The sequence below is a fragment of the Ornithorhynchus anatinus genome, chromosome 2 (assembly GCF_004115215.2).
Source record: "Ornithorhynchus anatinus isolate Pmale09 chromosome 2, mOrnAna1.pri.v4, whole genome shotgun sequence".
NCBI lineage: Eukaryota > Metazoa > Chordata > Mammalia > Monotremata > Ornithorhynchidae > Ornithorhynchus > Ornithorhynchus anatinus.
In genome coordinates this window covers 67705425-67727707 of record NC_041729.1, presented here as the reverse complement: position 1 = coordinate 67727707, position 22283 = coordinate 67705425, and the positions used below count along the sequence as shown (strand labels likewise).

Here is a 22283-nt window from a genome sequence, read left to right as displayed (position 1 = left end):
GAATCCTAACTGTTCAGAGCACTGTGCTAAGTGCCTGGGAGAGTACAATATAACAGACAGTCCCTGCAAAGTGACACTTTCACATGTGAAATATTGAACCCCGCCCCTGTGCCACTGGATTACATATTTCAGGATTCGCCCAGTTTCCTTATCCTACATTGAAAATGAAATAGTTCTAATCTTTTTCATGAATTATGCAAAGCTTCTCCCCCAAGCACATTATTAATTATTTCAAAGCTAGTTGGAGGTCACCAGCTCATGGTAGTTTCTAGGCATACAGCCTCATTAATACAAGAACAATCCTATTGAGAGTAAATCAACCTATCTTACCATTAGGCAAAAACAAGGAGAATTTTTTTTCCAAGTAATCAGTGTCATTCAAAACAGCCAGATACTATTGGCAAACGCTCTGAATCAAGATGGGTCCTATGATAGCATTTAGTGGTCATACCCTATATAAACTCAGTCCCTAAGTGAGCAGAGTCAAAGACTAATTCAATGACTTTCTGTCCCTTAAATACATTTCAATATATTTATGGCCCTTAAATATACTTCAAGACCTTTTTGAGATGTTGAAGAAAGGTTTCTAGAGAATGCCTTAGCCTCTGAAAACAAGTGGCACTTCTTATTAACAGCCCAAACTTACCATAAGAAGTTCTTAGGCAAACTGGATTTTTCTCCCTTCAGTGACAAGAAGAAATAATTTCCAAGAGACAGCTCTTTGTTAATTTTCTTATTTGCACTTAAACATTAATCATAAAGAGGTAATGGACAAATTGAATCAGATGAAGACATGCTGATGTCGACTAACCACCCAGGATGATCAAATGCCGATCTGAGAATGTAAGCAATTCCTTGCCAAATGAGCGTTCTTTAGAAGTTAATGCTTCAGAATGATTATGTAAGAAGAGTCAGGCGAGTAATTTTCCTTCAGTCACAACCACGCTTTTTATCTAACTGAGCACTTGTGAATAACAATTTTGTCTTCCTCAGCCTTGCTCCCAGTGAGCATGTGACCACACAGCTTTGATTCTAAATCAGTGCTTCTTTGCCTCGAGTTTCTGGGAGAATAATTCAAATTGGTCAGTGGACTTACCCACACAGGGAAGGGAATAGCCGAGCACAGGGTCATGGAGAAACTGGCGATCATTCAGTCTTGTCACGCAGTACAGGTGGAAACAGTCCAGGCAAATGACATGACGGTATGTACACTGGAAAACCAGCACGGGACTCCTGGCAAAGGAGTTAACAAATGAAAACAATGTTTTAAATAGGTCTTGGATGATGAAAAATAAAACCTTTTCTTTCACACCACAGCTCTGTCAAAGAGGTCCGAGAGGACAAAGTACTGTTCGAACTGTAAGCTCATCCTCTAGAATATATGCTCAATGTGGGCAGGAAATGTGTTTACCAACTCTGTTATGCTGTATTCTCCTGAGTGCTAAGTACAAGATTCTACCCACACTAAGTGCTCAATAAATACCACTGATTGATGGAACTGGGTTCCTAAGCCAAGGCAATTTTTAAAAACAACTATGTCATTTCCCAATCTTCCCTTTAGCATATCAACATGTTTGCTACCCTTGTGAAAAACAGTGAACTATACATACTTTTTTTTTTTAAAAAAAAGGTATTTGTTAAGTGCTTACCATGTGCTAGGGACTTTACTAAGTGCTGGGAAAGAGACAAGCTTATCAGGCTGGACACTGTCCATGTCCCACATAAGGCTCACAGTCTTAATCTCCATTTTATAAATGTGGTAACTAAGGCACAGAAGTTAAGTGACTTTCCCATGGTCACTCAGAAGACAGGTCCCCTGACTCCCGGGTCCATGCACTTTCCACTAGGCCAAGCTGCTTCTATGTACTACTTTAACATAGTAGTGATTTTAGGGTCCGACCTTAACAATATTAATCACTATGTGCCAAGCCCTGAGGCAGGTAGATTTGAGATCATCAGATCAGATACAGCAGTCCCTGTTCTTCATGGGACTTGATCTAAGATGTAAGGAGAGCAAGTCTTCTATCTTCCATCCCTGCTTTACAGATGAGGAAACTAAGGTCACCCAGAAGGCCCATGGTAGATGTGGGACTAAAACCTGAATCTCCTGATCCCATTCCCACGTTTTTTTCCAGGTATAGCTCTCTTCCTAACTTTTTATAATGACAGTGCAGAAAAAGTGTTCTACAGAATGCAAGCCTTCAAGTTTTCACCCTTTAGACAGTGTCAGCCAGCTCGAGTGAATTGTACTCACAAGCATTTAGTACAGTGCCCTGCATGTAGTAAGTATTCAATAAATACCAATGGATGAGTGACTGCACCCAGAAGGGACTCAATAAAGACTGGTGATCAATCGATGTTAGTTCTTGAGCGCTTTACTGTGTGCTGAGCACTGTACTTGAGAGAGCACAGAGTAATAAAGTTCGTAGATGCAATCTCTGCCCTCAAGGAGTTTAGTGAATAGAGGAGACAGACCTGAAAAAAAGATTAGGGATAGGAGAAATAAGAAACTAAGATTCTGTGCCCCTTCTAAGAACACGTAAGAAAAGTATTTCTCTGTTAATGGGGGGAGGGAAGAAGACATAGGTAGTGTTCAAATAAAACCGAAAGAAGTTTGAAGTTTGAGGTTTTTTTAATGGTATTTGTTGAATGCTTACTATGTGTCAAGCATTAAGTGATGGGGAACACACAAGTGGATCAGGCCATACACAGTCCCTGCCCGACACAGGGCTCATAGTGGATAGAGAACAGGTCTGGGAGTCAGAAGATCATGGATTCTAATCCTGGCTCTGCCACTTGTCTGCTATGTGACCTTGGGCAAGTTACTTCACTTCTCTGGGCCTCAGGTACTTCATCGGTAAAATGAGGATTGAGAATATAAGCCCCATTTAGGAATAGGACTGCATCCAATCCAATTTGCTTTTATCCACCAGTGCTTAGTACAGTGCATTAGTAATTTCTTAACAAATACCATTATTATTATTATTATTGTTAGTGTTATTATTAAGTTTCCCCCTTGGGATTGCACCTGGAAAGTTTCCAGTCCTCTACCTGTCTCGGCTACAGGAGGAGAAGCAGCGTGGCTCAGTGGAAAGAGCACGGGCTTTGGAGTCAGGGCTCATGAGTTTGAATCCCAGCTCTGCCACTTGTCGGCTGTGTGACTCTGGGCAAGTCACTTAACTTCTCTGTGCCTCAGTTCCCTCATCTGTAAAATGGGGATTAAGACTGTGAGCCCCACGTGGGACAACCTGATTCCCCTATGTCTACCCCAGCGCTTAGAACAGTGCTCGGCACATAGTAAGCACTTAACAAATACCAACATTATTATTATTATTATTAGGAGAGTCAAGCAGAGGCCTGTCCATTCCATTCCTAGCTTGGGCAGTGGCTAGCAAATGGAAGGCAATCTGCTACAAGTCAAAACTCACCTGTGCTGGGCAGCAGCGGCATGAGAGAGAGTCAAGGGCGGAGACTCAGGTTTACTGAGCAGAAGGAAGCAATGGTAAATCACTTCCATATTTTTACCAAGAAAACTCCAAGGATACGACTACCAGAATGACTGCAGATGGAGGTGGGGTGTTCTGGGAGAGATGTGTCCATGGAGTTGCTATGGGTGGAGACGACTTGTCAGGATAAGACAAGACAATTACTAAATAGGAGGGACTATGGTTACTGAATGCAGTTGAGAAAACTGAGGCCCAGAGAAGTAAAGTGACTTGCCCAAGGTTATACAGCTGGCAAGTGGCAGAGCCAGGATTAGAACCCAAGCCCTTGGCTCCCAAGCCCGGTCTTTTCCCACTATAGCACACTTCATATAGAGAATGAGATTTAGAAAAGATTAGTGGAGAAGACGGAGGAGTCAGAGAACCTGGGTTCTAATCCTGGCTCTACCACTTGCCTGTTGTGTGACTTCAGGTAATTCACATCACTTCTCTGGGCCTCATTTTCCTCATCTGTAAAACAGGGATATAATACCTGTTCTCCCTCATACTTAGAATGTGAACCCTTGTTGGGAGAGGGGTTGTGTCCCAGCAGAATACCGCAGCTCTTAGTACGGTGCTTGGAACAATGCCTAACATATGCCATAGTTTATTTGAAGTGTCACACTGATGTAGGATAACACAGGAGTCCTTGGGAATCAAGCCTGCACTAGACCAAATCCAGTCCGGTCCCTGTCCACTGCAGAGCAGCAAGGGCAAGGGTCAAAGGGCAAGAAACCAAAGACGGATCTATATGTCTGCATTACCTAACTCAGCATGCTGCTGTTCACCCAGTGAACTTCAGTGGTGGCCATTTAAAAGACCTCTCTGCCTCTAAGAATTGGTAATATATCACAAAAAATAAAAAGCTGGCCCTTGGAGAGCCTGGACCTATACGACCAGGCTATAAACGTCTGGTTTCTTTTCCAAACTCTACCTTACCCTGTTCAATTCTGGTTCACTAAACTGTACGCTTCTAGAGGGAAGAGAAGCATCGGGGCCTAGTGGATAAAGCATGGCTTGCAACACCACCTCTGCCACTTGATTGCTGGGTGACTTTGGCTAAATCACTTCATCTCTCCATGCCTCAGTTCCCTTAAGATTGGGAACCTCATGTGGAACCTGATTAAACTGTGTCCACTCCAGGAGTACAGTGCTTGGCAAAGAGTATGCACTTTGATACCGCGATTATGTTTACTGTTTCTACCAACTCTGCTGTAGTGTACTCTACCAAGTGCTTAGTACAGTGCCCTACACATAGTAAGTGTTCAATAAATACCACTGATGGTCTGACTTATGAAAAGACCTCAGTTCTGATGTCTGGAACCAGAATGACTAAGAATTTTATTCCCATCCTCTGTACTGCAGGCTAAAGGCACCTTCCAGAAGTTAACCATTGGCTTTAAAGCAGTCAGCTCACCCCATCCTACTTTCATTAATTCATTCATTCTAATGTATTTATGGAGCACTTACTATGTACAGAGCACTGTACTAAGCACTTGGAATGTACAATTCAGCAACAGATAGAGACAATCCCTGCCCAATGACGGGCTCACAGTCTAATCGGGGGAGACAGACAGCGAGCGAAACAGAACAAAACAAAAACAAGACAACATTATCCTACCTCACGCATCTTGTAGGCGGGGAATGTGTCTGATGTTATATTGTACTCTCTCAAGTGCTTAGTACAGTACTTTGCACACAGTAAGCGCTCAATAAATATGATTAATAATCTCCTACAGCCCAACCCACATACTCTGCTTCTCTAGTGCCAGCTTAATCACCGTGCTTCTATCCCATCTATTTCACTGCCGATCTCTCGCCCACATCCTCCCCCTGGCCTGGAACTTCATCTCCCTCCATATACACCAGACGACCACTCTCTACCTTCAAAGCATTATTAAGGTCACTCCTCCTCCAAGAGGCCTTCCCCCATTAAGCCCTCCGACTCCACTGCATTATCTTCATGCTTGGATCTATGACCTTTGGACATTTGATATCCACCCCATCCCCAAACCCACAGCACTTATATACCTATCTCATATGTACATAATTATAAATTATTTATTCATATTACTGTCGCCCCCTCTAGACTGTACGCTCATTATCGGCGGGGAATTTGTCTGCTACTTCTTTTGTACTGTACTCTCCCAAGCACCTATTACAGTGCTCTCAACATAGTAGGCATTTAATAAATACGATTGGTAAGGAAGAGAACACCCCTATAGCATCCATCGGCTGTGAGGAGACGATTCCCTCTCTGTTGACCACAGTATCCCCAAACTTGAGAGGGGGTGACCCAAGAGCAATATGATGAAAATTTCCAATTCAAAGTTCTTCACAGTCTTACACTGTATGATTTTTCATTGCTGAAAGTGCTCCATAAAGTACATGCAGCATGCAACATGCAAAATATGTGCACCTTGGTTCCTCTTCTTTGAAAGTCAGTCCCTCAGGGAAATTGATGTATACTAAATTGCTCCCAACCCAGCAGCTAAAGATAAACCACACACAAACCCACACTCCTTTCACACCCCGCTCCCAAGCATGGTCAAAGTATCCTCAATACCTTCCCCACTTCTAACTCAAGACTAAATGTCAACCCACCTCTTCTGCGAAGGGAGTCACAAAACCAACACAAAGAATATTAATCAGGCTCAGCCTGCGGATGAGGGAGGGCTAAGCTTTTCCTCGAGACATTTTTCACAGCCTCCTCAGGGCAGAGTGATAAACAATCTGGACAGATGTGTCTAAAGGGCTCAAGCTGCATTCTTCTTATTGGTAAAGCCCTTCCACTGTACAAATCCACCCTTTTCACATCTCATCCTGCTCTTGTTTATGACTGATGGGTGCTCACAGATCCTTGGTACAGGGTGAAGGGTGAGGCAACTCTAAAATCCAACTCTGAAGGGCACAAAGGGACAATAATTCATTTGGTTATATCCAATTCTATTGAACGGGATTGCACTAGCTTTAAAAAGCTATCTTCATGTTGTGAGACTCCTTAATTGAAAAAGGCAACTGGATGCAACTCACCTATTCCTGACCCTGTTCAGATGGCCATACTGTTCTGATGTAAAAAATTAATTGTGTGCAAGAATAACCACTGCTAAAGAGGGAAGGAAATGACTGCTATAAAAGTACTTTTCACTCCATTAAGAACAAAGCCAAGAGATGGCATAGTGGATACAGCTCGGGCATGAGAGTCAGAAGGTCAAGGGTTCTAATTCTGGCTCCACCACTTGCCTGCTGGGTGACCCTGTCAAGTCACTTTGCTTCTCTGTGCCTCAGTTATATCATCTGTCAAATGAGGATTAAGATGGTGAGCCCCACGTGGGACAGAGACTGCGTCCAACCCGATTTGCTGGTATCCATCCCAGCGCTTAGCCTGGCACATAGTAAGTGCTTAACAAATATCATTATTATTATGGCCTGTGCTACTGGAAAGTTATATAGAGAGGTTAGCTTATGGATGAATACAGGCACATTTCACAAAGTACACAGTGAACCTGATCCATCCAAAGGAGCACAGACAAGGAAATGTACTGCGGTGAGGTTTTGCATAGAGTATATGCAGGTTTTATCAGCCAAACATGGTGCAGTTTTGCCTGCCCCAATTATATCTGCTCACACCACATCCTATGGAACTGAGGCAATTACTTTTCTGACTGAGCCCTCATTTCCCTTCTGTGTAATGGTTTTGTACCATTTATTGACCCTTCCCTCAGCCCTACAGCACTTATGTACACATCTGTACTTTATAATAATGTCTATAACCCTTCTAGACTGCAAGCTCTTTGTGGATGGGGAACCTGTCTACCAATTCTTTTATATTGTACTCTACCAAGTGCTTAGTACAGTACAGTGCCCACACTAAGTTCTCAGTAAATTCCTTCATTTAATAGTATTTATTGAACTCTTACTATATGCAGAGCACTCAACTAAGCGCTTGGAATGCACAATTTGGGAACAGATAGAGGCAATCCCTGACCAATGACGGGCTCACAGTCTAAAAGGGGGAGAGAGACAGCAAAACAAAACAAGTAGTCAGGCATCAATACCATCAAAATAGATAGAATCATAGATATATACACATCACTAATAAAGTAATAGATAATATATACAAATATACACAAGTGCCATGGGGAGGGGAAGGGGGTAGGTAGAATAGAGGGAAGGAGTAGGGGGGATAGGAAGGGGAGGGGGCAGAGGGAAAGGGAGGGCTCAGTCTGGGAAAGCCTCCAGGAAGAGGTGAGTTCTCAGTAGGGCTTTGAAGAGGGGAAAAGATTTAGTTTGGGGGATGTGAGGAGGGAGGGCCTTCCAGGTCAGTGGTAGAACTTAGGCCAGGGGTTGACAGCGGGACAGGCAAGAACATGACACAGTGGGGAGGTTAATGGCTGAGGAGTGGAGTGCATGGAGTGGGCTGTAGAAGGAGAGAAGGGAGGTGAGGTAGGAGGGGGCAAGGGGATGGAGAGTTTTGAAGCCAAGAGTGAGGAATTTTTGCTTCATGCAAAGGTGATAGGCAACCCCTCCCCTATGCCCTTACTCCCTCCCTCTGCTCTTCCCCCTTACCCGCCCCACAGCACTTGTGTATATTTGTACATATTTATTATTCTATTTATTTTATGATGTGTATATATCTATAATTCTATTTATCTATTTTGATGTTATTGATGCCTGTCTACTTGTTTTGTTTAGTAATCCGCCTCCCCGTTCTAGACTGGGAGCCCGATGTTGGGTAGGATTGCCTCTGTTACCGAATTGCACTTTCCAAGCACTTGGTACAGTGCTCTGCACACAGTAAGTGCTTAATAAATACGACTGGATGAATGAATATTTAATGTCTGTATCTTTCTCTAGACAGCTCACTATGGGTAGGGAATATACCTAGCAACTATGTTATATTGTACTCTACCAAGCACTTAGTGCAGTGCTCTGCACACAGTAAGCACTCAATATATACAATTGGCTGATTGATTCCCCCCACCCTCTAACTGTGGGAGTCCCTTTGAGCTCAATTCTGGCACCCACTCCCTTGGTGAACTCACTCACTCCCATAGGTTTCAACTACCACCTCTATGAAGATGATTCTCAAATCTACATCTCTAGCCCTGATCTCTCTTTTCTGCAGTCTCATATTTCCTCTTTCCTTCAGGACATCTCTACTTGGATATCCTGCCAAAACCTCAAGATCAAGATCTATAAAACAGAACTCCTTATCTTCCCACCAAACACTGTCCTCCCAATGTCTTTGCCATTACTGTAAACAACAGCACCTCTTCTCGGTCTTACAAGCCCATTAACCTTGGCATTATCCAACTCATATCCCTCATTCAACTTGCATATTAGATGTCACCAAATCCAGTTGATTCCATTTTCACAATACTTCTAGAATCCTCCCTTGACTCTCCATCCAAACTGTTACCACACTGATCCAAACACCTACCAAGCTGATCCAAGGAGGCATTTTTTTAAAATTATGTTAAGTACTTACTATGCATCAAGCACTGTTCTAAGCTCTGAGATAGATAATGAGGTTGGACACAGACCCTGACCCACATGGGATTCACAGTCTAAGGGGGAGGGAGATCAGGTACTGAATCCCCATTTTACACTTGAGGAAACTGAGGCACAAAGAAGTTAAGTGACTTGCCCAAGATCACAGCTGGCAATTGGTAGAGCTGTCAATTGGCAGAGCTGGGATTAGAACCCAGCTCCTATGACTCCAAGGCCCATACTTTCTCCATTATGCCACAATGCTTCTCTGTTATACTTCTGCCCATCCACCTCTGCATCAGAGAACTCCTTACCTTCATTTTTAAGGCAATCATCTTGGCCCCCATCTCTTGCTCCAACCCAGCCTGCACACTTCAATCCTAATACCACCCATTCACTGTCTTCAAACCTGACAGATGATCACTCTCTCCACTTTCCAAGCCTTATTAAAAGCACATCTCCTTCAAAAGGCTTTCTCTAATATTTCCTCATTTCCCTTACTTCCTTTCCCTTCTGCATCATCCTTGCCCCTTTTTTTACCCCACCTTCATCCCCACAGCACTTATGTACATATCTATAATTAATGCCTGTCTCCCCCTCTAGAATTTAAGCTCCTTGTGGCCAGGAAATATGCCTAGTAAATCTGTTTTATTGTCCTCTCCCCCAATGCCTAGTAGAGTGCTCTGAATACAGTGAGCATTCAATGCACATAACTGATTAACCTACCTCCCTCTCTCGTGCCTCCTCCATCTCTCTTTTGATATTTTTCCACCTCTGTCTGTGTTTCCATTTTTGATAAGTGGTTCATATCTTCCCCTTGTGGCCACTCTTAAACTCAGCATATGAGAATGGACCCTCTGATATTTAAATACATAAATATATATTTAAATAATAATTTAAGCACTTATTACATGCTAAGCACTCTATTGAACACTGAGGTCATTATGAGATCAGGTCAATCTGTAAATTTTAAAATTAATACATGTTTGTAAGCACATTCTGCACAGATTTATCTTTGTAAAAGTGTGTGCATGAGAATAAAAGCCAAATTACAGTAGCATAACAATTGTCCAAATTGACTAAGACAATTTCAGATTACAAAATGCAGAAAGTAAGAGTTTCTTCAACAAATGCTCCATTATTTGACCGTCCAAACTCTTTCTTCAATTACCAGAACCATCCTCTGTTTGGATAATTCACATAATGCTTCATTGTAAAATGGAAAACAACCCCACTTAACTTAGTTGCATTCATCCTCCTGGTGTCACCTTTCCAGCAGTTGGCTTTTGTTTGGCTTAAGCATTTCTAAATATATTCACCCTTGACACATTGAAACAAATTCAGTCCAAACAAGCTCTTGGAAAGGACTATCAATAACAACACAATATAAATCAGATATGATGAATACCTATTTCAACAATATGTTTGGCAGCCTCTGCTTCAAAATAATGTGGGCTGAGGTCAGCATCTCAGAGCAAATTAAGATGATAAAGATTACAATCCTATTTACCAAGGCGCCCTCTCCACCCCCCACGCGAGAGTGTTTCATTCTGCTAATGCTTTCAGAATACTGCCAAAATATGGCTAAATTATAACAAGAAAAATTACAAAAATCAATGTATTACAGTGACTAAGACCTCAGGAAGCTCAAATGACTGGCTCACAGCTTTCAAAAAATAAATAAAAATTCATAATAATAATGGTATTTTTTTAAGTGCTTACTATGTGCAATGAACTGTACTAACTCTTGTGAGAAGCAATGTGGCCTAGGGGATCGACCACAGGTCTGGGAATCAATCAGAAGGACCTGAGATTTAATTCCCGCTCCACCATTTGTCTGCTGTGTGAACTTGGGCAAATCACCTCACTTCTCTGGGCCACAGTTACCTCAGCTGTAAAATGGGTATTAAGACTATAAACCCCAGGTGAGACAGGGACTATGTCCCACCTGATTTTCTTTTATCAGCCCCAGTGCTTAGTTGAGTTCCTGGCATGTAGTAAGTGCTTAAACACCACAAAAAAGGCTCTGGAATAGATATCTAATAATAATAATGTTGGTATTTGTTAAGCGCTCACTATGTGCAGAGCACTGTTCTAAGAGCTGGGGTAGATACAGGGTAATCAGGTTGTCCCATGTGAGGCTCACAGTCTTAATCCCCATTTTACAGATGAGGTAACTGAGGCACAGAGAAGTTAAGTGACTTGCCCACAGTCACACAGCTGACAAGTGGCAGAGCGGGAATTCAAACCCATGACCTCTGACTCCCAAGCCCGGGCTCTTTCCACTGAGCCACGCTGCTTCTGTGTTTTACAGATGAGGAAGCTGAAGCTCTGAGAAGTCAAGTAACTTGTCCAAGGTGATGCAGCAGACAAGTGGTGGAAATGGGATTAGAACGCAGGACATCTGACTCCTGGGCCCATGCTCTTTCCACTAAGCCACACTACTTCTCAGGCTAAAGTCGAAAGTCCAGATCAGAATAAGATATAAATTGGCTTCTGGTTTACCTGGCTCTTCATTCATTCATTCAATATTATTTATTGAGCACTTACTGTGTGCAGAGCACTGTACTAAGCACTTGGAATGTACAATTCGGCAACAGATGGAGACAATCTCTGCCCAATGACGGGCTCAGGGTCTAATCGGGGGAGACACAGAGCAAAACAGAACAAAACAAGACAACATCATCAAGATAAAGAGAATTAAGGAGATATACACCTTAATTCTGGGCAGCAGAATGAAGAACAAACTGGAGTGGGGAGAGACAGGAGGAAGGGAGATCAGAGAAGTGGCTGACACAATAATCCAATTGGGATATTATGAGAGCTTATACCAGCACGATAGCAGTTTGGATGGAGAGGAAACAGTGGATCTTGGCGATACTGTGAAGGTGAGGCTCTAATATGTGAGCACTGGAGATGTCCCCCGGTAACAGTGCTTTGTACATAGTAAACGCTCAATAAATATGATTGAGTGAACAACACATATATACACACCCCCATCCAGACATATTTTATTCCTAATTGAAAAACAGTAAGGCACATATAATAGAACCACTGCAACAAAATCCTAGCTAAATTGAGAGAGATATGAAGACAGATCTTGTTTAAATAAGAACTCCGTGGGGAAATTAATTGTACTAGTATATACCACAATCTTATGACAGGCATTATTAATGTGCTGAGAGCCAGTCCACTGCCTCTGAATGTGAGGAACTACTTAACATAAGAAAGTATTTGAAGACACAAAGTGGATTGAATGATGCATCTTTCAATGCCTGTTTACAAAAACCTCAAAGTGTTCTTTTTTTGCAGGCCTTTAACCTGCACCCCCCACCCCGCCACCCGTGTTTTGTTTTAATATTAAAAAAAGAAAGCTGTGAGTTATGGTTAAACAAAATGCCTGGTTGGTTATTCCTTTCATCAAGAACACTGAGCAACTGATTCTCTGAAGTAGTCTGGCACTAGAGAAAAATACTTATAAGCCTCTAGCAATCTACATTAAAAGACAGTCAAACAGTAAACACCTAATATAAGGTGGGGCTATTCATCTTCCAGATGATGGCTACATGCGTTTTCTTGGCTCAGCATTAATGCTTTAACAATAACAAAAATGGAGGTCAGATGTGCAAGTTTCTGCAAAGATTTTTGGGTTTACTTTGACAGATCGTCAAAAAAGTATAATCTTCTAAAACATGCTGTCTTTTAATAGAGTGGCATAATCAAATTCAAAATGAACTAAAGCTGAGATTAAAAAGCACACATGTTCAGACATGACCAAGTCACTGCATAAAAACTAAGATCTAGTGACATTGACAGAGAAGAGTTAATAACTAAAGACGAGACCCTCTTACTGCGTGGCTCAGTGGAAAGAGCCCAGGCTTAGGAGTCAGAAGTCATGGGTTCTAATCCCCGCTCCACCACCTGTCAGCTGTGTGACTTTGGGCAAGTCACTCCACTTCTCAGTGTCTCAGTTACCTCATCTGTGCAATGGGGATTAAGACTGTGAGCCTCATGTGGGACAACCTGATTACCCTGTATCTACCCCAGCTCTTAGAACAGTGCTCGGTGCATAGTAAGCGGTTAACAAATACCAAGATTATTATTATTATTTCTCAGTAAGCTATGAGCTTGTGGAGGGCAGGTAACGTATCTACCAACTCTGTTGTACTTTACTCTTTCAAACATGTATTACCATGTTCTGTACTCAGATCTTCACCACTGGCCTGCTGTGTGACCTTCAGCAAGTCACTTAACTTCTCTGTGCCTCAGTTACCTTATTTGTAAAATGGGGATTGAGGCTGTAAGCCCACGTGGACAGAGACTGTGGCCAACCTGATGCCTGGCACCTAGTAAACGCTTAACAGATAGTACTAAAAATAAATACAAAGGATTGAATCTAAGAATAAGATTCAGAAAGCTAGTAGATAAGATCCTGTAAAACTAAAATTCTTTTCATTAATTCATTCATTCAATAGTATTTATTGAGCGCATACTATGTGCAGAGCACTGTACTAAGCGCTTGGAATGAACAAGTCAGCAACAGATAGAGACAGTCCCTGCCGTTTGACGGGCTTACAGTCTAATCGGGGGAGACGGACAAACAAGAACAATGGCAATAAATAGAGTCAAGGGGAAGAACATCTCATAAAAACAATGGCAACTAAATAGAATCGAGGCAATGTACAATTCATTAAAAAAATAAATTCTTTGCAATGGGAACCCAAACTCAAAGACTACAGAGTGTAATTCTCTAATGAAAGGTTCAGAAGCTATAGGTTTCGCCAGCATTTCACCACTTCAGATATTTGGCAGATATACCAAAAAAAATATGGAAGCGTCTACCTTTCACCAAATTCCAATATTATCTAAGAAAACAGGTCTCAGTTTTCATTAGGTACTCTCTTGAAGCAAAAAGTGCAAAATCTTTGAGGGTAGAAATAGCTACTCCCTTGTCTTTGAGGGGTGAACTATAGGGTGGCAATACAGTAATTCTCCAACTGCATTCAACTGTCACTGAAGAATCATATTTAGCCAGGAAGATAGTGAGCATTAGCCTGTGATCTCAGGGTCAAAAAGGAATCAAAATGGGTCTAATGAAAAGAAGGAAGTAGGGCCAATTAGAAATGAGAAACTTTCTAGGACATTTAACATTCTCTCACTCTCTTGTAAAAGCTGAACAAAAAGAAAAAATATTATGTTTGTTGAAGAACCATCTCAGGATTTGTGCAGGTGATGCTTCTATTCCTCTGACTCGCCTGCAGGGAACTGGACATCATTTTTTTATGGTATTTGTTAAGCACTTACTACATTCCAAACACTGTACTAAATGCTGGGGTGGATACAAGTTAATCAGGTTGGACACAGTGCCTGTCCCATATGGGGCTCTCAGCCTTAATCCACATTTTACAGATGAGGTAACTGAGGCACAGAGAAGTGAAGTGACTTACCCAAGATCACACAGTGGACAAATAGTGGAGCCGGGATTAGTACCCAAGTCCTTTTCACTCCCAGGCCTGTGCTCTATCCACTAGGCCACAGTGCTTCTCTAGCAAATCATGCATAAGGATTATATGGAATCTAAATATAAACAATAATTTTTAAATTACTTTTGGAGGTGGTAAATATGTATATATATATACACACACATAAACACATGCACACACATACACACACATCTCCCTAATGGTTCAACTCAATCATTCAATCATATTTTTTGAGCACTTACTGTGCACAGAGAACTGCACCAGCACTCGGTAGAGTACAACACAACAATTACCGACACATTCCTTGCCCACAGTGAGCTCACAGTCTCGGGGGGAGATTAGACATTAATATGAATAAATTACAGATATGTACTTAAGTGCTGTGGGGCTGGGAAGAGGGATGAACAAAAGGAGGAAGTCAGGATGATGTAGAAGGGAGGGGGAGATGAGGAAAAGTGGGGCTTAGTCAGGGAAGGCCTCCTGGAAGAGATGTGTCTTTAATAAGGGTTTGAAGCCGGGGGGGAAGAGTAATTGTTGGGTTTGAGGAGGGAGGGCATGGCAGGACAGAGGCAGGACATGGGTACGGGGTCAGTGGCAAGATAGACAAGATCAAGGTACAGAGAGAAGGTTAGCATTAGAAGGGTGAAGTGGGCGGGCTGGGATGAGGAAGAGAGTAACTGAGATAGGAGGGGGCAAGGTGACTGAGTTTGACAACTACCACAATGGCACCAATTAGTCCTAATTTTGAAGGAGGGCCCTAATGATCTGAACTTTAGACCATCAAGATGAATGGAGACAGAGGCCATGGGTTCCAATCCCTGCTCCACCACTTAACAGCTGTGTGACTTTGGGCAAGTCACTTCACTTCTCTGAACCTCAGTGACCTTATCTTTAAAATGAGGACTAAAACCGTGAGCCCCACCTGGGACAACCTCATTACCTTGTATCTACCTCAATGCTTAGAACAGTGCTTGGCACATAGAGCTTAACAAATACCATCATTATTATTATCAATAATTTCTGGACCCTTTGGTTTACAACTCAAAAACCATGAATATTGCTTTCTTCAGAGGCCCTACTTTACCATGATCTATTGCCACAAGAAATTCCCAATTGACAATTTCAACAGTCTTGGGGCTCTGGGGGTAAAAATAAAAACTCTGTCTCAACTATGGTAGAAATGGTGTCACCCTTCTAGACTTGTTTCTTTAGAGGATCTTAACTAAGATAAATTATTGATCCCCTTGGCCCAAGATACAATCTCCTTAACCCAATTGGGCTTCAAGTTCTTTGCATGCATAACCTTGCTATCCCCACCAAATTGTGAGAAAAGCACTCTGGAAAAGAAAAGAAATAGGAACTATGCTGTAGGTAGTAAATCCCATTATCAGTAGTATATATTCAATGCCTTCTATGTACAATTTCTTGAGCACTTACTGTGTGCAGAGCACTGTATTAGGCACATGGGAGAGTACAATATAAAAGATTCAATAGATACGTTCCCTACGCACAAGGAGCTTACCGTCCAGATGGGGAGACGGGCTTTAAAAAAAATTTGGCTATATACATAAGTGCTGTGTGGCAGAGGGTGGGTGTATAAAGGGTAAAAGTGCAAGGGTGGTGAAGAATGGAGAGGAAGTAGGGGAAATGAGGACTTGGGAAAGGCCTCTTGGAGGAGATTTAATTTGATAAGTCCTGTCCTGTCTTATGCCATTCAGTCGTCTCCGACCCATAGCGACACCAAGGACACATCTCTCCCAGAAAATGCCCCACCTCCATCTGCAATCGTTCTGGTAGTATATCCACAGAGTTTTCTTGGTAAAAATACGGAAGTGGTTTACCATTGCCTCCTTCCACACAATAAACTTGAGTCTCTGCCCTCGACTCTCTCCCGTGCCGCTGCTGCCCAGCACAGGGGAGATTTGACTTGCAGCAGATTGCCTTCCATTTGCTAGCCACTGCCTAAGCTAGAAATGGAATGGGTAGGCCTCTGTTTCACTCTCCTTCCCAAAGTCAACACTGGTCGAGTACTGGAAACTCTGCAGGTGTGACCCTAGAGGAGGATAAGGGTTGGGGGGGGGGCGGGGGGAGGGAGTCCCATAACTACAAAGCATTGCTACCTAAGGTTAACTGCTGTAGACATGCTGTGTAGCATTTAGGCATGCTAAGCCGAAGCACTTAGTACAGTGTTCTGCACATAGTAAGTGCTCAGTAAATACCACTGATTGATTCAATTGGGTTCCTAAACCATAGAACCGATTCTTAATCCTTCCGTTTCGTCTATTTAATGATTCCTACCAATTAGTTCTATTTATTAAGCACTTACTATGTGCAGCGCCTGTACTAAGCACTTGGGAAAGAACAAAGTTTGTTGCAAACCCTGCCCACCAGGAGGTTACAGTCTATTCATCCATTCAAATGTATGGCGTAGTGGATAGAACATGGGCCTGGGAGTCAGAAGGTCATGGATTCTCATCTCAGCACTGCCACTTGTCTGCTGTCTGGCCTTGAGTAAGTTGTATCACTTCTCTGGTCCTCACTTACCTTATCTGTACAAAGAGAATTAAGACTGTGAGTATGCAGGACAGGGATTATGTCCAATCCAATTTGCTTGTGTCCACCCCAGAGCTTAGTACAGTGCCTAGCACATAGTAAGCACTTAACAAATACTATAGTAATTCTTTACTGAGTACTTATTGTGTGCAAAGTATTCTATCAAACACTTAGAAGAGTATATTATAACAGTCAACTGACATTTCCTGCCCACAGTAATCTTACAGCCTAAAGGCGGGGGGAGGGGGGACAGACATTAATATAAATAAATAGCATCAGAGATGTTGAAAATGACCTAGTCCATTAATGATAATAATTATATTTGTTAAGCAATTACTATGTGCAAAGCACTGCACTAACTGTTGTGGTGGAAACAAGCAAATTGGATTATAACCCATGACCTTTTGTCTCCCAGGCCCATGCTTTCTCTCCTATGCCACTGGTGTTTTTAGAAGAGTGGGGAAGAAAGGCTCTCATAGTAAGGGCACTGATTATGCTGTCTTGTTTTTGTTCATCTGACTCCTCCGATTAGATTGTGAGCCCGTCAGTGGGCAGGGGTTGTCTCTGTTGCCAAATTGTACGTTCCAAGTGCTTAGTACAGCGCTCTGCACATAGTAAGCGCTCAATAAATACTATTGAATGAATTAATTAACTCTCAACATGCCATTGTGGCACGGACAGTTAGCTGCAACGTGACATTTTGTGTTTCACGGGCCTCAGCCTAGCCCTGGAAAGAGCCAAAACTGCTGCTAGGTTAATGGAAACTCCCGGAATGGCAATTAGAGTGCCAGATGGTTCTGCATAGGGGAAGAATTCCTCTCCCTGTCAGTTTACAGCTTACATCCCGGTTGAATAGTTGCCGCTATAGTATACTTTTGATTGTATGGCAGCTATGGTTATACTAGTCAGTGTCCTCTCCGACCAAACAAATTCATTCATTCAATAGAACTTATTGAGCACTTACTATGTGCAAAGCACCATACTTAGTGCTTCCGAGTGTGCAATTTAATCATCAACAGACATTTTCCCTGCCCACAAAGGTGGGAGAGTAGTAGTATGAAGTGAGTGCCGCTGGTGGGAATGTACTATATTAACTCCCCATCCATGAGGTATCATATTTATTGCATTTATTGAGCACTTATTGAGTGCAGAGCACTTATTAAGTACTTCACACAATGCACTAAGGCTTAAAGATGAGGAAAATTCCTTGGGTACGTCTCTTTCCGCTGGAATATTCTTTTATATTTCATTCCACGTAGTTAAATCTAGATGTGAAAGCTTGCTAATCTTCCAATATTAAGCTGTTAGACACACATCACAAGCAAAAATTCCTTTGATCATTCACAGAGAACAAAGTGGTGAATCTAAGAACCTACCACATCTTACATAACTACAGGCAAAACCTAAGCATAGCTTTACCAACAACTACTCATCGTGAGACTGATTTGCCAACTAATATTTAAAATCATTAAAGTGCTTTAGCTGTACTAAGAAAGGGAGAGGGATGAAGCTAATTATTTTATCTCTTTTTTCAGATCCTTAGCACCTTTTAAATTAATGAAGTGGTGCTTTAAGAGCATAACAAGAGTTGTCAAAGATACACCAAATTAAGGTGAAGCTGGCACAGTGGTTTTGATCGGGAACCCTGGATCTCTTTCCAAGTCCTACCACTAGCTTGCTATTTTGACCCCAGAAATAAAACACAAAAACCACACATTACAGTTTCAGCTTCCAAGTTCTTTAATTGTACCATCCCAATTTAATTAGATGGTACATCATTATATTGCAACCTCTTTGCTTCTTGTCTCCCTGCTTTCCACAGCACTCCCTATGATCAATTCTAAGGGGTTGCGACAGCTTTGGACCAACCACTCCATGACCTTAGCTGACTCCCTTCTATCCTCTGCATGAAGCACAAATGCCTTTCATTCAGCTCCCATCACCACTTATGGTTTCGTCAACCCTCACTCTTTTTCCACTCACCTTACATTTCTCCTTTCATCCACCTCCACTTGTGTTTTTTCACAGTATGCTCTAATCACTCGATGGTATTTACTGAGTGTGATGTGCGGAGAACTGTATTAAGACCTTGGGATGGTACGATATAACAGAATTAGCAGACACATTCCCGAATTAGCAGACACATTCCCTGCTCAGAAGGAGCTTGGAATCTAGAGGGGGAGACATACGTTAATACAAATAATTAAATAGAATTTAAAGATATAGACATAGAGCTGTGGGGTTGAGGGTGAGGGTAAATATCGATTGCTCAGAGGTCACAGATCCAAATAGATGTACGACAAAAGGAGTATGCATGGGGGAAAAGACGACTTAATTGGGGAAAGCCTCCTGGAAGAGAGAAGACCTTAGAAAAGCACTCCAACCGACTGAGCCTGCTTCCTTCCCTATCTCCTTCTCATTTTGAAAACCCAATTTGCCATAAAAGCCCCTAGTTGCTGATTAGAAACCCCTTATCTATTGTGGAAAAAGAGGAAAACAACCTGAGCAACACAACTAGAGTCCTATTTTACCTGGTAAAGAATCAAGTAATGTTCTTCTCCAAATCCCAATCCCTTAACTATGAACCTCTCCAATCAGAAATATCATATCGGTATTGGAAGGTAAAATGCACTGTAACTCAGCTGCAGGATAAGAAAAATATCTCAAAAACAGACACTCAGGGGGCAGTGCATTAATTCAATTGTATTTGTTGAGTGTGCACAGTGCACTGTACTAAGCACTTGGGAGAGTTCAATATAACAGTGAACAGATACATTCTGGCCCACAGAGAGCTTTGAGTCTAGGGGAAGTAACACAGGTTCATTCACCCACGTGGCTGTCCAGGGAGGGCTGCTGCAGCATGATGGCAGAAGGGATAGAGCACAATCAGAAAGATCTGGGCTCTAAAGTCAGCTCTGACACTTGTCTGTTGTGACCTTTGGCAAATCATTTCACTTCTCTGTGCCTCAGTTATCTCCTCTATAAAATGGAGATTAAGAGTGCAAACACTTTGTGCCTCAGGGATTAAGCCTATAAAACCTATGTGGGTCAGGGATTGGATCCAACCTGATGTTTTTGTACCTACCCCAGCCCTTAGCACAGTGCCTGACACATAATGATCACGTTAAGGCCATTAAAAAAAACCCCAAACAAATCAGGAAAGAAAGACTAGACAGGGTTAGAGACACACAACATAGCTCAGTGGAAAGAGCCCGGGCTTAGGAGTCAGAGGTCATGGGTTCGAATCCCAGCTCTGCCAGTTGTCAGCTGTGTGACTGTGGGCAAGTCACTTAACTTCTCTCTGCTTCAGTTACCTCATCTGTAAAATGGGGATTAAGACTGTGACCCTCACGGGGGACAACCTGATTACCCTGTATCCACCCCAGAGCTTAGAACAGTCTCTGAACATAGTAAGCACTTAACCAACACCAACATTATTATTATTATAACTCATTCTTTCTTAGTCAAACACTTACCCCAATAATTATAAAATATGGAAATAGAAAAACAAGCTAGCTTGGTTAACATTTAGACAATAAAAGAATGAAACAATTGAGCAATACAAACCACACACTTGGAAAACAAACAGAAATTAAAGCACTGGCATTGCTACCTTCTTCTGCACCTTTTCAGCTCCTCTGAGGAAATTACAGCCTCTAGAGCCTCGTGGTCTACCATCATCTGGCCTTGATTGCAAACAGCTGATCTGTCCTGCTTCCTTACTTCAGCCTCTCCACCCACCCACTACACTCCCCTGGCCCTTCCTTCCCTTCATTTGCTCTAATCAAGCTCTCTGTATCTGTTGTCTGAAGAATGAATAATCTATCAATTTAACTGCCTCTTTTATGCAGTGGTTGGGTGTTACATAGGCTTGTCTGGGCCCCTCAGGACAGGTATCTCTTTCTTGTTATTTGGTTTTAGGTCATTGCAGTGGTTTAACAGCAGCTTCAACAAATTACACCCTTGTCCTTTTCTGAAATCCTTGGTATTATAATGCATTAGGGTTTCATGATTTATTAATAAACAACATGCTCAAGTTCTTGAATTCTTTTTCTCAAGAAAAAGAAAAATAAAATCTGCCTTGTGATTGAAACAAAACATGTAGAGATGGGCTTTTAAGAGTGTCCAGACTTTAAATGTCAAAAATAAATAATATCAAAGAAAAAATGCAGAATACTTTTCCTCTGATTATTATTTCTCCTCATTAAAATTAAATTAAATTAAAATGGCATATCCTACATACACAGAGCAAAGCTTCCTTGTTGGAAAAAAATTGACTGATGTGCTCAAAACCGCTTGTCACCCTCTGGCTGCCTGTTCCTTTATCATTTTTGAAAACTTAGTTACTATTCTGAATAAACAAATGCTACTCGTAAAGTGTAAGTGTTGTATATTTCCACAGAGAGAAGAGCCTGCATTTAATGGATTGTCCTCATAATTTGTCCTCATAATTTGGCCCCACAGTTGCACCAAAAAGTTAAATAGGTCTAAATACTTTTGTATTTTAATGCAGTAAAATTTGACTCTTTTGGAGACTGATGCGCAGGAGATGTGGCTTTCTGATAATGATGATAATGATATGAATAACTACCAAGAACTGTACTGGGGTCAAAATGCTAGGGTCAATACAAAATTATCAGGAAAGATACCATCCCTGGCCTCACATGGTGCGAACAGTCTAAGCATTTAATCTCCATTTTACACATGAGGAAACTGAGGCACAGAGAAGTTTAAGTGACTTGCACAGTAAGTGGCAGAGCTGGGATTAAATATGATTGAATGAATGAATGATTAGAACCCAGGTCCTCTGACTCCCAGGCTTAGGTTCTAATCCTAGCTCAAACAATTAGTCAATCATATTCATTGAGCGCTTACTGTGTACAAAACACTGTACTAGCACTTGGGAGAGTACAATATAACAGACATACTCCCTGTCCACAACAAGTTTACAGTCCAGAGGGTTTCTCACCTTCTCACGTAGGGAGATCTGTACCCCTGTGGGGTTCATTCTCAACCAAAACTAGTAATTCCCATTCTATCCCAGGGCACAACTCAGGACAAACCGATTTCCTCACTGACTTGGTGACCTCCTGATTGGCAAACTGACAAAGTTCCGAGGATCAAGGCTTTTGAATTCTGACTTTGCAGTAGTTCTGATGGAATCTTCTGGTGATTACTCTTAAAGTGTAGACAAGGAAGTCTGAGCAACATATGGAGGTTATTTCCCAGTAGACTGCTGGCCTCTTTTGTTTGTTTGTTTTATGGTACGTGT

The 22283-nt window shown here is 41.9% G+C and overlaps 1 protein-coding gene across 1 annotated transcript in view; it reads right to left on the bottom strand.

Annotated features, from left to right (window-relative positions):
• Positions 1–22283, bottom strand: part of PRKN (parkin RBR E3 ubiquitin protein ligase) — a 1416888-nt gene that overhangs the window by 505318 nt on the left and 889287 nt on the right. The window contains exon 7 of the mRNA XM_029058315.2: positions 1097–1233. Within this exon, the coding sequence (XP_028914148.1) occupies positions 1097–1233 (137 nt within the window). The remainder of the gene's footprint in view (positions 1–1096; positions 1234–22283) is intronic.